Consider the following 18,095-nt stretch of genomic DNA (forward strand, 5'->3'; position numbering starts at 1 on the left):
GCGCCATTGTCATGCTTTGGTGCTGTACGGCGCATGCTCAGCTCGGAGTGCGTTCGTCGCACTCGTCATCGCTACTCTCGATCGCCGCAATGGCAGCCTGCCAAGGTATAGCGATCTGCCTTCAGCTGCTAACATCAGCGTTTTGCTCACGCCACTGTAAGTACAATGGCGTTCATTTCGGGGTGGTGTGTGCATTCACTGCTCTGAGCGGAACGGAATTTATCCCTGGGCGCTGACTAACGACGATGGTTTCCCGTCGGCCTCGTGTCTTGACCACCGCGGTGCGACACTTGCAACGCCACTGGCAACGCTCCTCACCGCGTTAGCGTTATGAGACACCTGGTATCGGCCAGGCCGCTGTTCCTGCTGCGCAGTATACTGTAAAATAGTGTGCGTAAATGGATGTGTAAACCAATGTCTGAGTAGTTGTATTTATAGCAACGTGAACAAAAACGCAGAGATGAGGCCTGTTGCGTCGCGCCGAAACGCAAGGGCGTGGGCGGGAACGCTGTGTTTATTTTGTCCCGCATCAGCGCTTATGGTCGTGACTAGTGATGGGATTTCCGGGACACGTCCCAGTTTGAATAAATTTGTTGATATTAGCGTCAGTTACGTACGTGCATCTTCCAAACAGCTTGCGAAGAGTTTTCAGCAAGAGCACTCTCCTGAAATGTCCGGAACATACATTGAGAGTCTCGGAAAATTATATTGTCCCGGTTGCGTAGGTTGGCCTATGTTGTTTCCAGTGATATAACAGGCGTGCTTGTACTCGCTTTGCCATTTAACTGCAGGTGATATTTTAGCCTGATCAGGCAGGACTATAGCGGTTTCCTCTGCCTGTTTCCTCGGCTGATGCTTCCTCGCCGCTACTTAACGACACACACAGCAATTGGTCGTGGAAGGCGTGACTCTCCGAAGGGTACATGGGAAGCCAACTAATGGCCCTCGACCAGGCCCGGCGAGCCGCAATAGCCAGTGGGGCCCTGGAAGAGGGGCTCCACCTGCAGTAACCAAGCTCAATCATAATTTCAATAAAGTTGTTTCTCTCGCGCGCGCGAAATGTCAGAGGTTTGCCGTAAAAATGTCTCACTATTTCACCTTGGCGCGCAATACTTTGTGTCACGTGTGTACTGCACATGTATGCTTCGCCCAGTTCTACAATACCAAGTGTGAAGTCATTCAAGGGACCTCCCGAGGTTGCTTAGTAGCTATGGTGTTGGGCTGCTAAGCACGAGGTCGCGGGTTCAAATCCCGGCCACGGCGGCCGCGTTTCGATGGGGTTGGAATGCAAAAATACCCGTGTACTTAGATCTAGATGCACTTTAAAGAAAACCTGGTGGCCCAAAATAATCCGGCGTCCCTCACTACTTCGGGCCTCATAACCAGATGGTGGTTTTGGCACGTAAAACCCCGTAATTAAATTTTATTTATTCAAGGTCAAGCGATAGGGCTCACTATGAAGTCCCGCAATAATGCGTACGTGCATTACTCCGAGCACTACTGACGCTTGACATGTTAATTATGGGGTTTTACGTGCCAAAACCACTTTCTCATTATGAGTCACGCCATAGTGGAGGACTCCGGAAATTTCGACCACCTGGGGTTCTTTAACGTGCACCTAAATCTAAGTACACGGGTGTTTTCGCATTTCGCCCCCATTGAAATGCGGCTGCCGCGGCCGGGATTCGATCCCGCGACCTCGTGCTCAGCAGCCCAACACCATAGCCACTGAGCAACCATGGCGGGTTCACGCTTGACATTTGCGCGCACACCCTTGTGCGGTCGAGAATCGTTGGTCAGTATGCACTTATACCATCGCGAAACTCGTGTTCTTCAGTCAAATTTAAGAAAAACTTAGCAGTGAAAGACGAAGGTTGAGGGAGCAGCCGTTTGAGATGTTCTTAGATTAATTGAGGGGCAGATAATATCTCGACCAGGCAGTGTGTGTTTAGGGGGTTAAAGCATGTTAAACAGTTTGATGGCAATATAAGCAAGCTGAAACTATTTTGGTGCGCCATGCACTGTCCCGGAACGTGTTCCGACTTCCTGCTGCTTTATGCCTACATTTTGTCCAAATCTTAGAGGTGTTCTTTTCCAGGTTTTCCCTTTCAGATTTCCCTCTCCGTGACGCCGCTACGAAACGCAGCGCGTGTTTTTAGCATGAAAACGGGAGCTGCAGCATGCGCTAGCATTTTAAAACGGTGTTATTCAGGCTGAATCCTGCACCTTCTTCTATTAAAAAAAAAACAAAAAAAAACAAAAAAAAAACTGCAGCGCACAGGCTTGTCGGTCGAACGCAAGAAAGCATGCCCACTTGAGCTACCACGAATTTTCTGCGGTCGCCGAATTCTGCCAAGGGTGGCTGGCTCACACATCTAGGCAGGCAAGAGAAATCAGATATAGGTACCCCCTGCCATCTTTCTTTTGCACCTTTGAGGATCCGAGCTTGGCCGATGTTTTGATCGAGCGAGCGTGAAACAAGGATAGCCCGAAGTCTGTGGCTTTCACTGTGGGTCTTTTACGTATACCGCCAGCGACAAACATTGTAACAAAGAACGCAAGCCGTTGTAGTAGAAAGGGCATCAATACAATACCAATCATAGAGTCACACCTAGCATTCTCTTCAGTGCTTATTTACATTCTGGGCGGACGCTGTGTAGACCACGTGCAACATTAATAATTAACAATGGTAGTAGGGTATGCTTATTTCTCTTTTTCTTCATTAGGCTTTTAGCTTAATTAGAGCGACCAGCCATGACAGAACTAAGTGCCTCCCGCCAATTCCGCACTACGCAGAAAACAGCAGCTCGTGCGTTTTTTGATCGAGCGTTCGTGACTTTGCCATCGCTTTCAATACCTCGGCCATTCAGTCAAAACTGCGAAATTTGTTTACCTCCTTATCTGACACCTTTCGGGCAATTCCCTTTTCTCTACTTGCAACGAGAATGTCCAACGAGCTTGAAAGTCGAACGATACAGAATGTCTAATACTGGGCATTTCGTCTCAATTACACAATCCGTCTTGCCGTAATTCGATAACATTAGCCACCCCTGTCACCTGGTGAGGATTGAATTATTTCACTCATCCGGGAGGGCATATGTAACCAGCAACCTCAGGAGAGCACCTGAAATTATAATAAAACAGGTGGTGCTGGATCTCCGGGGCACCCAAGGGCAGCGGGGGAAATTGAGCTGTAACCAAGGTCGTCCGTAAATTGGGAGCGCTAAGGCCGTAGCGTGCAAAGGCATGTTTCATTACAGGATTGACCGTTAGCGATAGCGCACAGCCTGTCTTATACACCCCTGGCATGCGCAGGTCTCAGTGAGCCCAAACCCACAGACCAGTCCGTGTTCCAGCTTTGGTGTCGTGGAGGTGCCGCCAAGTATACTAAATAATGACACGTTATTTACACTTAGTACTTGTGCTAATCGTGCCACTTTCTTCGTGGCATGACAGATGAGACTGTGGGGATTATGCTGATAGCTCCATTTGCCTACGAATACCGAGAGTATTCAATCAGTACTACCAAAACCAAAGCATTTGCTATTGTAGTGGAACAATCCGTCACGTTGTACATTTCATCCCGCCGGTCACGTGGCCTATTGGAGATTCTGTCTCATTTGAGCAATCTGGATCTAAATCCTTTTTCTGCACGTCACTTTCGTGACTACAAAGCCAAAGCCAAAGCCAGTGACGAACGTTTTTCATAGGCCATATATTTGACGACCATGCCCACTGCTCAAGATATTTGTACTGTTTTCAAAAAGGTATTTCTTGAGCGCATCAGCAAAACCCAGATAACTAACACAGTCACATGGAATATCTCTCTTGAACTGTGCCTTATAGTACGAATGCAAGAAACGGAAAGAGGAATACTTCTTTGTCATATTTATTAGATTATAGGACGACGTCGTAGAGTGTTCGGACAACGTGCTCTCAATTTGCTTCTACTGAAGTCAGCGTCGAAATTATTACTATCGCTATAATATCTGAGCTTATAATCAGTTTCTTTAAAAGCAGCTGTGAATTTCTAAAGTTAATTGAGGTACGCAACAGAGATAAAAGCTTTCCCATCGGCAACAGGCGAGTCACCTTTGTTGTGATCTCGTTTTGGGGTTCGTGGTTCGGACTCGGGCGTCACTCAGAAGGTCGCTTGCCTACGCCGCCGGGGGGCACTTAGAACATGGTAGCTAACCAGCGCTATACCGGGGCGTCGTACTGCTGCCTAAGCGGAACCCCGCCGTCGTCCGTATCTATCGCCGGCAGTTGCCTGTTGATGAAGGGATGAGGTCGGGCGGCTGAAGGAAACGAGAAACGGGTTTCTTTGACATATTTACACAACTGGCTCCATATGTGTGAGCACACTCCAAGTAGGAGCATTTTAAATGTCTGAGCTTACTACATGTGTGAATACACATGCCCAGCACGCTCTAAAGGTGTCCACTCTTATAACAGTCGTTTTCCCTACGTAACTATACGAGAGAATCTGACGACTGCGTGTCGGCCAATCATAACGGTCAAACTGTTCGCAAAATCCCATCCATAGTCACACCACCTTGCTGGACTCCACCTCTGATGTCCAACCTTCAAAGCAAGAACGAGGCAATCAAGAACCAGGGGCTCAAGCTCCTTCCACGAAAGTCGTCGACACTGCTTGATTGCTCTTCGTGACGGTCATGGTCATGATACTTGCCTTCTCGGTCATTGCCGCTTCTATGGAGTCGTTGTCGTTACAGTCGGTGTCGGGCCCCGTCACCGCCTCTGCGGGTGCCGATGAAGGAGCTGCCCCGTGGAGAGCACCCAAAGAATGCGCATTGCCGTTTTGGGACACAACACCGTCTTGATTTCTTCAAACTGCAAATGACGATGTCTTCGACTTCCAACGATGATTTCATCGCAGCCACTGTCATCCAGTGGCCAGTATTTGTCGAACAAGCGATGACCGAGGCTGGGGCCAACGTCTCGATAACAGGACTTCTTAATGCAAAATGGGGCGCCATAGCGTAGAACTAATCCGATCTGTTTCTGTTCTGTTTCTGCCACTAGTCGTCGACATCATTCTGTCAGAGGTTTAAGATCAGCCACGTCACAACATCGACAGGGTCTGAACTTGGCGCACTCCGCAGCGCAGTGCTTTATGTGCCCCAACAGTGACCAAATCAATGGGTTATATACTGTGACTCAAAGGCAACGCTGCAGTCACTCTTATCAGCCCTGCGCCGCAGCCCACATGAGCAACTGGTAACAGAGGTACGATTAGGCTACCGTCAAGCGGTGTAGAAAGGCCACGGCATTGTATTTTGTTAGGCATCACATAGTTGTGTACTATGTGCGGTCTTTTGTAGAAAGTATGAACCCCTACGAGTGTGCCCTACGAATAGGAGCGGATATTTACCAATATAACTGCGGCTGGTTTTAGCCCGCTCTCGTTCTGCTGCTCCTACTACTGTCATTCCTTAGAAGTTCTAGAAGACTGCACATGGTCAAAAAAGGACAGTGTTGGCCTCTACAGTGCCGCCGAAACACCTCGCGCTCAGCATAGCCGCCGTAATAGTATGTGTTCTAATATTTTTAAGCGGGGGGAGGGGGAGGGGAGGCGGATGTATACGCCCCGAGATCCCATCTTTACGATCTCGTCGGGCAACATTTTCTGTAGTTGGTAGACCTGAGAGCATCATCATGCGTGCCCTATATATAGAAAGAGTACGATAAATTATTATTTTGTGCGAGTTCGAAGACAATCACTCAGAAATACAAAAGAGTGACCTGCTGACCTCCTTCCGCCTCAGTATTTTCAAATTCGCTTTCTTATACTTCTAAGGTATGAACCACTTAGCGCCATAACGAAAAAAGCCACGCCAAGCCAAGAGGCAGCTTTGAAAAAATAATATCATGGCACCGCCCTTCTTTACTTGACTGCAGGCACGAGTGTGCCGAAGGTGCAATTACATGTGCCTTTTGTGGTTGAGCACCAGCCATGTACTATCGCGTACTCCGCGCCAGCGCTAATCCTTTAGAGGATCGCGCTCGGTATTAACAGAGCAATGCGCTCTTTTTGGCATTTATAATGACATAACTATACGTCCAAGCCCATGTCAAGACCACGCTGTTATAAGAAATACGTATGTGGTAGTCAGGAAATAAATAGTAGCGCCGCTTCTCCCAACGAGCTGATGCAGAGGGCCTCTTCGATTATCCGCCCCTGACAGTCCCGGACTGCCTTTGGTGGTGTTTTCAGCCAATATCGTTCCGTATTCAGCGTCTCGAGCAGTTCGGGACTGTCAGGGACGGATAATCGAAGAGGCCCTGTGTGCGTAACAGTAATCTGCAGTGAATGTGCACGCGTGCACCAAGTATAACTTGCCTGCCTTTTCCCCAGCCACTCGGCGGTTTTCACTTATGTACACATTGGGTGCGAGGACATACCTTGGCGCCGCCTGCTAGCAACGGCTGAATGACGTGTCAAGTCGGATAGTGCGTCAGAGTATCTGCTCGTGTATCTGCTCTATATCGTGTCTCGAGTATCTGTTCGTCGCACGTGATGCGTTTTTCTTCGCACCATGCCGCGGACCTTTGTGCTGGTTTGCGCTGGTTCTTTGTGTTGCTTTTAAGGTTGTATACATTGTATGAAAGACAGAGAGAAGTCATAAGGGAAGGGCAGAGAGGTCAACCAGGCTGAGCCCGGTAGGCTACCCTGCATTGGAGAACGAGGAAAGGGGATTGAAAGAGGAGAAGGAAGAAAGAAGTTCACAGTCTGCACTGTTACGCACACAAGCGTTCATCACTGAGTCAGTCACAGGCGCTCATGCAGGCTGGTGCATTTCTCGAAACGCACCAGCGCGTTTGTGTCCTTGTACATAGCAGACGCACGAGGTCACGTGCCCAAGATCTCCTCTGCGAAAGGACGGTCGTGTAACTACTCCAAAGCTCTACGAAGGGCACTCCACACGTCTTCATATGTAGGTCAGTCAGACAAGAGATGTTTGGTCGTTTCTTCGACACCACATCTGCTGCGATTGGGACTGTCCGCAATTCCAATTAGCAATGAATAGGCGTTTTTGAAAGAAACTCCTACTCGCAAGTGGCACAGAGGCATTTGTTTCTGTCGGTTATAACCAGGTAAAAGTTGCAATGTCATCTGCGGGTCCATGGCATATATAGGCGCTGGTTGGTGAACTCCGGTAGTGTTCTATCTTCTTGCAGTAATAATATGGGCAAGACTACTGAGGTTCTGCGCTGCATCCGTTCTCGACAATGGTATCGAGGTGCTTTCACATACATCATGTATCTCACGGGCAGCTTTGTCGGCACTTTAATTGCCAGCAACGTTGCAGATAGTGCCCGGGTAGCAATTGAAATACAATGTCGTGGCCTCCGTCCACAGCCTGATGGTAGCGTAATTGTATCTCTGCTACCAATTGTTCATGTAGGCTGCGGCCCAGAGGGCTGCCTTTGAATCACAGAATATAGCCCAGTGATTTGGTAATTGTTGCTGCACGCCTAGCTACGGAGGGCGGAAAGTTCGGATCATGTCGATGTTGTGGCGTGGCTGATCTTGAACTTCTTGCAGAATGACATCGACGGAATGACCACTGTACCAGTAAAGCTGGATAGAGTCGAAGAGTCGTCTGTATAAATGTGAACTCGATTGAAATATTAATCATGCAGTAGATGTAGAGCGGCTTGATTCAGGGCACAAGTTGGCAAGTCGGATTTCTTTCCAACTCCTGGAATGGAAAGCCGCACTTGTGGCTGCCGGAGACACTACAAAGGACAAGGTGATCTTGCTGAAGGCGTGAAATCGGATGGAAGAGAGCATCGGTACGAAGCTACAAAGCCCGAAAAAGTTGCCTCTGATCTACTTTCCGAGAGAGAAGCAAGGCGTTCAGACTAGAGTCGGGAGAGGTGAAGAAGATGATTTCTAAGAGTGTCTCTAACGATATATGTACTGATGGGATGTTCCCTGATGATGACAATTCCTGCAGCTGTTGAAGCGCATCGTGCTTCAACATAGACTCAGACATGTTCTAAGCGCTTGAGCTTGCATTCTCTCAGGCCCTTTGATATTTGTCCTCCAGGTGCTTGACAGCACAAGAGAGCTCCTCCGCTCCAAATTCGGCCTGGTTTTGCTGTACGTACTATCGCAGAAATAGCAAGCATGATAGCTTCTACAGGAGCTCAATGATCGTTAACTTCTGGCAGCAACATTCAAACTGCCCCGGCTGATGCATGTACAAAGTAGCAATTACCATTTGCAAGTGTGAAGCAGCCGAACATTAAAAACAAGAGGTGTATGACTAATGCAACCAGTCATGCAGGTGGCATAGCGTGGCATATGTCGTAAACTACCGCGCTTTGTTGGTTCGAACATGTGAAGGGATACTGCCGTAGATGTTCGGGACTTATTGGTATGTTATCATTATTATTATTATTATTATTATTATTATTATTATTATTATTATTATTATTATTATTATTATTATTATTATTATTATTATTTCTTCCCAACAGATACTCTGCGGAGCCCAACACACGATATACGGATGCAGGCAAATACCGAAGTCTCGCCGCTTACGCAGTAAGCACCACCACCACAATATCTCAAGGAGAAAAAAGATGTCGCTGCTACTATCCTAGCACAAAGCCCCGACACAGCCGAAGAAATGGATATCGCGCTACTAATATCGACGTACGCCAACAACCCCATCTTACTAAGCGACTCCCAATCAGCATTCTTCCAGAAATGTCGCATATCCACGATCTCGTTCAAAATCTTTCCAAATATCAAGCCAGAAGCAACTTCCCGAGGCCTACGTCGTCTCGACTCCGGGTCATGAACTCCTGGCGGGAAACGAAGCGGCGCAAGCCACAGACCGAGATCGCAGAAGCTAAGGCTTTCTACCAGAAGGGAATCATATGGTGACGACGCCCGAGGGCATTGCCAGGAAATATTTGAATATCGTACCGAAACTGGAAAGAAGAGAATGTGCACTACGTCACCCAAAACTCAGCAGGGAGCAGGGAAACTCAGCAGCAAGAATCACCTTGTAGCGCCTCCATACCAACACGTATATGCGCGGCATTATAATGTACAGGTGACACCCCACTCACTTCCCCTACTTCTGTCGCTACTGCGGAATGCCGGACACTCTCCGCCGCGCGGTTGTGTAGTGTCCGCGCCATCCAAGAACCAATAAGAGGCCACGTAAAACAAGGACGAAGCAGAAGAGCACCGCGAAGAATGGTGGGAGGCTTCGCCCGCAGCCTCAGACCAGGAAGATCGGCGTAAGGCACGGGAAGCAGCGATTGCCAACGGCTTTCTGGACTAAGGGAACCGGGGACCCTGGGTGAAGAAGGAACTATTCCACGCCGATTCTCAAAATAAATGTTTACTCTCTCTCTCTCTCTTTCTCTCTCTCTCTCTCACAGACAGCATGAGCACGCATCGCTCGGTTGAGTCAGTTTGTTGTCCTTGACCGTGTGGGTATCATGAAATGCGGCGCCATTATCTGCACAAAATTACGCTGCAAGTATCTTACCTACTTCGCGTACCAGCAACATCGCTGGCGGATAAATCTTTTTTGGCTTTGTTCGGTTTTATCTCGCATGCAATGCAAGTCCTTCGGGATCGACGCACGCCTTTATTAATTTCCGGCATAAGAAGCGTACCGTACCGCGTACTCGTGTCGCCTTCGCATACGCCCTAGAACACCATAATATAAACAATAAAACTTCCAGCAATATTTGGTTTTTATCTTAGCAAACGCACCAAGAAAACAAGACAAAAATAAAAGCGCGCGACCACTTGTCATATTTTTGCTTTGCGCGCTAACATTTACATTAATTTGCCTTCTTTTTCTAATATGTTGTAGTCAAGGCCGTCTTCGTTTAATCTTCTGTTAAAACAATGAAACAAATGAAATATTTTTCCCTACAGCAGACACCATCAACAACTGCAATGCGGTTGCATCTGAAACGCTGACAATGGTTGAACACAAGCTGACTTACTGATAACAAGATTCCGAGGAGAGACCTTTAACTCATCCACACTGTGGAGGAAATCTCTGACCAGTTTACTTTTTCAAGACCAGGCCTTGTCACTGCACTCTCAACGAAGAGTCAATCCAAAACAAGAATAAATTTCTGCATTGACTGCATATATTCCGCGATGACAAGCGCAATAAAGGGGATATAAAAGGCCCCGGGCAATCTTGATTCCGTTTTAATACGGCTGTTAGTACTATCCAGCGATAAGGGGCAACGTTTAACATCAACCAAAATATAAGAAACTTCCGAAATCGCAAGATAAATTGCCCCTCATGCTCTCGACGCAACGAAGTGATGTGGGCAATGTCACGGGCTTTCCACGCAAGAACGATTGCAGCGCCGACGCTTCCAGTCGTAATCCCCGCCTCCCCGCAACCAACATGCACCTTGCCATCGTGTGACAAGGCCTTTTCGCTTATCAATCGGCATTGCCCGTATACGTGTGCTTATGCCGTGACCGCAGGTACATCTTGCCGCGGCTATGCCACAGTCCTACAATGGCGACGGGCCGGAAAGATTTCCACGCAGTAAAGGAAAATAGTGACCCTACACCTCCAGTGATGGCCATGTCGGTGAACATGATGGCCTCCAGCATGCTTCTCAACTTCGACGAAGGCATGGGTAAGTGGAAGCCTTGCCACATTAACGCAGAAGCGTTCTTCGAACTAAACGCTATTTCTAGACTATTCTAAGGTGTGATCACTTATTCTTGTAACTGCTCTAAGCGCTTGCACCGGCAACATCCTCCGGCAACATCTTCAGCGCCTGTGAAGCCAAGGAGTTATGACTAGGTAAAACAGACTTTGGGTCACCATTATGAGCGGTGTAGCGCAATGAAATGAACGAGAAAACCATCATTTAAAGGGTTACTGTATTTAAGCCTATGTCATCGCGCATTTTCCCGTAGTAAACAATCGCAATTTTGTCGAACAAATTAATAAATTCATCATGAATGGAATTGTGTCAAGTGAGTTGGGGTACCGTACAGAAGCAATTTCTCGCAAAGAGGCATCTAATAGTGAATGTAGCTGAGCCTCTAGCAGTATTCGCTGAAAGCGCTTAAAATTTGCCCGGATGACGTATTCTTGAATAATATCTCTGCGAAAATTGGAATCGCATCACGGGTCGCCGACGAGAGCAAGCATGGGACAGGCCGCGGGACAGGTATGGCTGAAGGTGTGGAAGCTTCAAGCGTGACACCATCAGATAAATAGCTGAATCAAGCCGCAAACTTTATCTCCGTAGCCACCGTGGTAACTCCTTTGGGGAGAACAGCCGCCACGGCGCCCATATCTGGACGATGGTGTCTACAAATCGCGTATTTCGACACGTGTACAGTCGAGCGCGATTTGAAGGTTGTCGCAGTTATCGTGGGAGCGTCGACCGGGAACATGAACAGCGCCATGGCCCAGAATTCTCTGTCGAGGCGAGGGAGGTATCAGGCCAGCTTCCCTCACTCTTTTTGCTGTTCCTTCAGCAGCCGTCACTCCCTGCTGGGCTATCAGTTTCTTTTTTTGGTTCTGCGAACAGGCAGTGATCATAGTGCGCACGACGTATTCTTCGGTATTATCTGAAATTGGACGCTACGAAGCTGTATCTAGCCTATGTAACGTCATTGCTGCTGAACCAGGAAGAATGGGTGACCAAGAACATTAGCTTAAGCCCGCGATGTGTCCGTTATGTGCGGCTTCCCTCAACTTTTTTTTATTTTCTTTTCGAAGGCTGAAACCAAGGAAAACGACGAAGCACGCGGAAAGTAAAAAAGCCAGTTTGGATAAACTGCTCGATATCTCTATTATTTTTCCTAGCTTTCACGCCACCAATTGTACTATGACGAAATATTGTAGCCGGGTATGTTCTAAACATTTTAAACATGAATATGTTTTATGTGCGGTCGTCGAGAACTGTCTGATTGTCCCGGCGCATCACAATTTTCTTGTCTTTCTGACTACAGCACGATTCATCTTATTATCACTGTTGCAAGGAGCGACCAGAGGATAAGAGCTCCAGTTGGCTAAAAACGACAAACGGCAATCGTAGGAATGAACCTTGCGGTTGACATTCTCAGTTTCAACTTTGCCTGCAGTTGCTGTAACACGTCTGCGGAAGTTCGGAATCAACGACAGCGCAATGATTTTGCTTTTCGCGAATGCCTCGTAATACATTGAAGAGTTCTATAAAGTTCTGAAATTCTTCGTGTGTGGGTGTGGGTGTGGGTGTGGGTGTGTGGGTGTGGGTGTGTGTGTGTGTGCGTGTGGAATTGATGAACTATTTAAGGCCCAAGGGATGACTATGTGAGGGCGTTCACGGTAATTACTGAAGTCTTTCCGTTAGGTTAAAAAAACAGTTAAGGACGCAGTATAATAATTTGAATAACTGCACTAGATATGGATAGATTTTATGCATAAATAAGAAACATTTCCTAATTATGATGTTCCCTTCAAAGCTCTGTAGTTACACACGTGCGAAGACGAGTGAAATCATCACCGATGAAAGGATCCACCTGTGCAAGCTGGTCGCTGAGGCCGAGAACAGACAATGCGATCGTGTTTAGAATGTGTGCAGCTGCCAAGCCGGAGCAGCGGGTCACAAATCAGAGACAAATGAGGAACGACAGAGTCACTAAGGCGTTTGAATTTCGATAAACGCTAAGCGTTTCGATATCTGTTCAGGCTGCTATGGTCCCTAAATGGGGCTGCGAATTTCAGTGATGGTTGTGTAAAAAATTATTTCATTTTCGACGCCAGTGGCATCGTATAGGGAGAGGGCTAAGCAACGAACTGCCTTTGAAAATGGCCGTGTAATCGATGCTTACCCATTAATGTTCATTAGGCGCAAATTCATTTCAATCCTTCTTTATTGGCTTCCAAAAGAGACTAATGCTTCTTATGCATTATCCCAGGCTTGACCCTTTGACCTCGGACCTAATACCTCAACGCGGCGCCCATTCTTTCACGTCTTTTATCCTTTTCGGGATAGAAGCGAACAGAGATTCTGCCAGTTCTGGGTCCTGTCGGAGGAACTTCCACTCCCTCTCAATGGCTGCCCACAAGGTGTCTGCGTCAGTGTTCGTCAAGGTGGAGCGAGCCAACCGTGCCTTCATTAAACCCCAAACATTTTCGATTATGTTCAGGTCGGGGCTCTTTGGCGGCCAGAGGAGCTGTGCAATTCCAGACTTGTTCAGATTTTCCTGCACTGAGGATGCAGTGTGAACAGGGCAGCCGTCGTGTTGGAAATAAAAACACCCGTCAGGGAAAGGTCCATTCACGGCGAAAGGAAGGAGAACAGTGTCGACGATCTCGTCATAAACTGCGGCCGTGACCCTCCCTGGGATGCGGAAGAGCGGACCCAGACCGTCGTAGGTTCTTGTACCCCAGACGTTCACCGAGACATGCCCGCTTGCTGCGACATCGCGGACATTTTCATCGTCATAGCTGCAATAAAACTGATGCATCGAATTTAATAACCAAAACACTCACAGGGCAGTTACCACTATATAATGGGAAACTGAACGAAAGCTGCTAAGGTATTTGCAGCTCGTGATATACTGAGGTGAAGAATTTCAGAGCGAGACGAAAACGGATTTAAAGTGAACCCGAAGAAAAGTTCTTGTGTGCTTTTCACAAGAAAGAGAGGGCTCATTGCAGATTCCAATATCGAAATGTATGGCCAGCGAATCCCTGTGAAGAAAGAGCACACGTTCTTAGGCATCATACTTGATTGTAAACTATGTAATGTATTCCACACATAAAGTATCTCAAAGTGAAATGCTTAAAAACAATGAATTTACTGAAAATTTTATCCCATACAACATGGGGCAGCGACAGGAAATGTTTGATGAATCTCCACAAGAGCCTAACTCGGTCACGATTGGACTATGGTGCCGTGATCTATCATTCTGCCGCCCCGAGCGCGCTAAAGATGCTAGATCCGGTTCACCATCTAGGAATCCGACTGGCCACGAGCGCTTTCAGAACAAGTCCCATTGAAAGTCTATATGTAGAATCAAATGAGTGGCCACTCCATCTGCAGAGAACATACATCAGCCAAACATATTTTCTAAATGTTCGCTCTAATCCTCAACATCCGTGTTTTAATACCGCTAACGATATAACAGATGCTACACTCTTTCGCAATTGTCCCACTGTAAGACAGCCCTTTTCACTGCGTGTGAGGGAGCTTAGCGCTTAAATGGGTGTCCCACTCCTCAGACATTGCCTACTGCCTCCAGCTAAGCTGCTACCTCCTTGGGAGTGGCAGATGATACAATGCGATATATCTTTCATGCAAGTTACAAAGCACGCTCCAGAGATTGAAATCCCAATATATTTCCTGGAACTCCAGCATAAACATTGCTGCACGGAATTCTACACACACGCATCAAAGTCGCACGACGGGGTGTCCTATGCAGCCGTCGGTCCATCCTATTCAGAATCCGATTTACTGCATCCGGAAACTAGTATCTTCACGGCTGAGGCCTACGTAATATTGTCGACCGTGAAGCATACAAGGAAATCAATACTAAAAAAATCAGTTATATATAAGGACTCCCTAAGTGTTGTGAAGTCTTTTATATCGTTCTGTAAGCACAAAAATCCTGTAATAATTGAACTCTATTCCGTCTTATGTAAAGCATATGTATCTAACCAGCTTGTGATTATATGCTGGGTGCCTGGCCATAGGGGCATCCAGGGTAACGTTCTAGCGTACCAGATTGCCACATCAATTGCATCACACACTGTTAATTCTACCGCTGCAGTCCCTGTCACAGACCTGAAGCCTTTCTTAAGAAGGAAACTGCGAAACTACTGGCAACGCTTGTGGGACCTGGAAACAAATAATAAGCTGCATGTAACAAAGCCACAATTAGGTTTCTGGCCTCCTGTATCAAAATCACGCCGGACAGATGTCCTATTCTGTCGTCTAAGAATAGGACACACATTTTGCACGCATAACTTTTTACTCACTGGAAATGAGCCTCCAACCTATGGTAGATGCGGGGAGAGGCTGACCGTCCTCCACGTCCTCCTGGAGTGTCGGGAAGTCGAATATGAAAGAAACATTTTCCCTTAGCATACCGGCAGCACATCCCCCTTCATCCTGTTATGTTACTCGGTGCAGAACCGCTCTTTGATACCAACGCAGTCCTAGGTTTCCTGAAAGATGTTGTGTTACATGTAATTAGCCCCATACGTTCGTAGCGCCTCCTCTCTCCAGAGGATAGCGCTGTGATAGTTGTTTCGTATAGCACATGCCTCTCGGCCCTTGGGTTCAAGGGCTCTGGCGAGGCAGTAGTGCTCTTAGACAATTTTAGCATCTCACATATTTTATATATTGCATCATTTTTCCCAACGCATTTTAGTGTTCTTAGTACACGTCATTAATCATTGCCATAATTTTATGACGCGTAGATCTTATGCCATGTGCAGCAACGTCTTTTAGGCCCCTTTGCAGTCACGTCACACTAGCTTCACAGATCCCATTAGACCACTACAAACTCATTAACACTAGATTGGCCCTCTTTGGCCATACCTGGCCCTTGCGCCATTAAACATCAAACATTCAATTCAATTCAAGAATTTCACAGCGACGTGCATATTTTCTAGCTGGAGACGTACACAGATTTTAGGTTTGCACACATACTCGCACTTCGACTGAAACTCTGCTATGGTATGGCGGTCCTAAAGCCACGCTTGGTACATGCTTGTGCGGTTACTCAATGTCTGTTTGCTTCAATAAACGTCATGTCCCTGTCTTTGACTCCGGTAAATTCAAAAACGACACCACACCAACTTTTCAATATCTCCCTTATTCTGCAACAAACACGAGTTCAGGACATTTCAGTCGAAATCAAGAAGAAATGGGCATGAGCAAGGCAGGTATTGAGAAGGCAAGGCAACCAATGGTCATTAAGGGATGGGTAACGGGCTGGATCTTAAGAGAAGAAAAGCGTAGCAGGGGGCAGCAGAAAGTTAGGTGGAAAGTTAGGTGCGAAATGATATGCAAGAAAAGTAAATCTCACCGGCAGTCATCGACTCTCCAAACACGGAGTATCTGGTCCCAGCAGGTAGTGAATGTCGATTCGTCACTAAACATGACGTGTTGCCAGTCCTCAGCGCTCCATGTTTCGTGCCGATGCGCAAATTCCAGACGCTTCCTGCGATGTTCGCTGGTCAAAAGTGGCTTTCTCGCAGCCACGCGGCTTTTAAGACCCGCAGCGTTAAGTCTCTTTCGGATGGACGAAAGGCTTAGGCGAAGGCCAAGTTCTTCTTTGATTTTCTTCGCTGTCGTGAATGGATCGTTGACGGCGGTCGCTATTATCAGAGCGTCTTCCTCCTCAGTTGTTCCTCTAGGCCTCCTTTGATGCGGGGCACCTTCCAAGCGGTTCTCCCGGTGAAACGCTCGAAGAATGCGGTTTACTGTCTTCTGAGGACGGTTCACCTGCCGGGATATCTCTCGCAAGTACATAAACTTTCCCAATGAAACAATTTCTTGGCGCTCCTCTGCCGTAAGTCGTCATGGCATTTTCCTTGTGACAAGTGGTCTGGGATCGCATCGATCATTGCAGCAGTTATATACCCTTATGAAAAAATGTTTTGCGGAAATTTATTGGTGACAAAAGGCGATATGACGAGGCGATGCTGCGTTGATATATTTTTTCCAACTTCAAAGTCGTTAAAATCAAGAAGTCCCAAGCACTGGCTTTACTAGATCTTTCCCACCAATTTTGTTATCGCCCGCGAAGATACGAGGTAACCACGTCCACACTTTATCGCAACAAACGGAAAGCTTCGAATAGAGAGAAAGGGCGGTGAGTTTGTCGCGGGGTGATGGTTGTTGTATGGAACATCGAAGGAGGGAGAGAAGAGTGCGAAATCATGATTTTTCCTGTTCCAAAACCGGCCGCCAGGTGCCTGGAGTGCTAGGCTTGTCGACGCTTGCACGATAACCTTCAAATCGAGCTCGACTGCACACGTTAGGAGACTTCGGTAGACAAGAAGTTGGCACAAGGCCATTAGTGTGTGTCATATCAGGAGAGCTTATCTGCGAACATCGCAGGCATTGGCCGAGCATGGAGTATTCGTGTGCGAAGTAGTCGTGCTATAGTATAGAAGCTTACCGGCGATAGGGGAGGTTCAACGTTGTTTGAGACAGCGAGTTGAATCCGCGGATTGCAAACTGCTAGTACTAGAAAGGCGCATAACCAAGCCTCGCTGGTACTTACCTGCCGCTGGTGCTGAAAAATACTGACGTTATGGTGCTACGAGCGGCACACAACTGGTAGGCAACAGCGAACGAAGCAAACAGCCCCAACAAGGACACCGTACTCAGCAGCTGCAGGGGCTGCAATGGGTACGACAATTTTTTTTCGAAAAGCCTGGACCTAATAAAGAGATCTCCTGCCAACACCCGGCTGAAGAACGATGCTGTTACGAAGTTCTTTATGGCTTACTATGTATCCAGGTACCGCCAGAGTTTCATCAACTAATGTCCCTTGGCATAATATCACCTGTCGCGCATTTGGGCAGGAGCAAGCCTCACGGTAATATTTCTTCAGACGGTTAGATGTCTTTGCTTGCGCCACTCAAAAATACCTGTTGCGAGAAATTGGAGACACATTTTCATCGCGACGTGGTGGCGTGCTTTTCATACACTGAACTTGAGGTGCGCAAGAAGTGGAGCCCTTGGACGAGGGCTCTCGGTAGCCTCGCCTAAGCACTTCGCACTGAGGGTTATTTTGCTGCAATACGCTTCTTTTTGGCGTTCTCTACGCTCAAGTTTTCTTCAGATCGAAGATTATATAATAATAGCTGCCTATCTCGATTTAAAGTTTATCTTAATGCCATTTTCATGTCTGAAAAGTTGCAGATAATGGACCCTCGTTGAAAAACAAAGTGTTGGAGTGATCAAAGAGTGGTGGCATGAAACTTGGGTAGGATAAGTATAAATTTAATAAGTCATCTATAAATTATCTTGGACACCGTATCAACTTAGTCTGTCCCTTCGTAATATATACAGACCATAAATTGGTTGCATTCCCAGAACGT

General features: G+C 47.2%; 1 protein-coding gene across 6 annotated transcripts in view; it reads left to right on the forward strand.

Moving 5' to 3' along the window:
* The first annotated feature begins 10,371 nt into the window (after positions 1 to 10,371).
* The window catches only part of LOC126530934 (uncharacterized), a 121,806-nt gene continuing 114,082 nt past the window's right edge, over positions 10,372 to 18,095 (forward strand). For all 6 annotated transcript variants that reach the window (XR_011894775.1, XR_008612571.2, XR_011894774.1 and 3 more), the window contains exon 1: positions 10,372 to 10,668. Coding sequence is in view for 1 of the 6 variants with exons in the window: in XM_050178263.3 (XP_050034220.3) it covers positions 10,545 to 10,668 (124 nt within the window). In the remaining 5 variants the exon portion in view is untranslated. The remainder of the gene's footprint in view (positions 10,669 to 18,095) is intronic.

Source organism: Dermacentor andersoni, chromosome 5 (assembly GCF_023375885.2).
Source record: "Dermacentor andersoni chromosome 5, qqDerAnde1_hic_scaffold, whole genome shotgun sequence".
Classification (NCBI taxonomy): Eukaryota; Metazoa; Arthropoda; class Arachnida; order Ixodida; family Ixodidae; genus Dermacentor; species Dermacentor andersoni.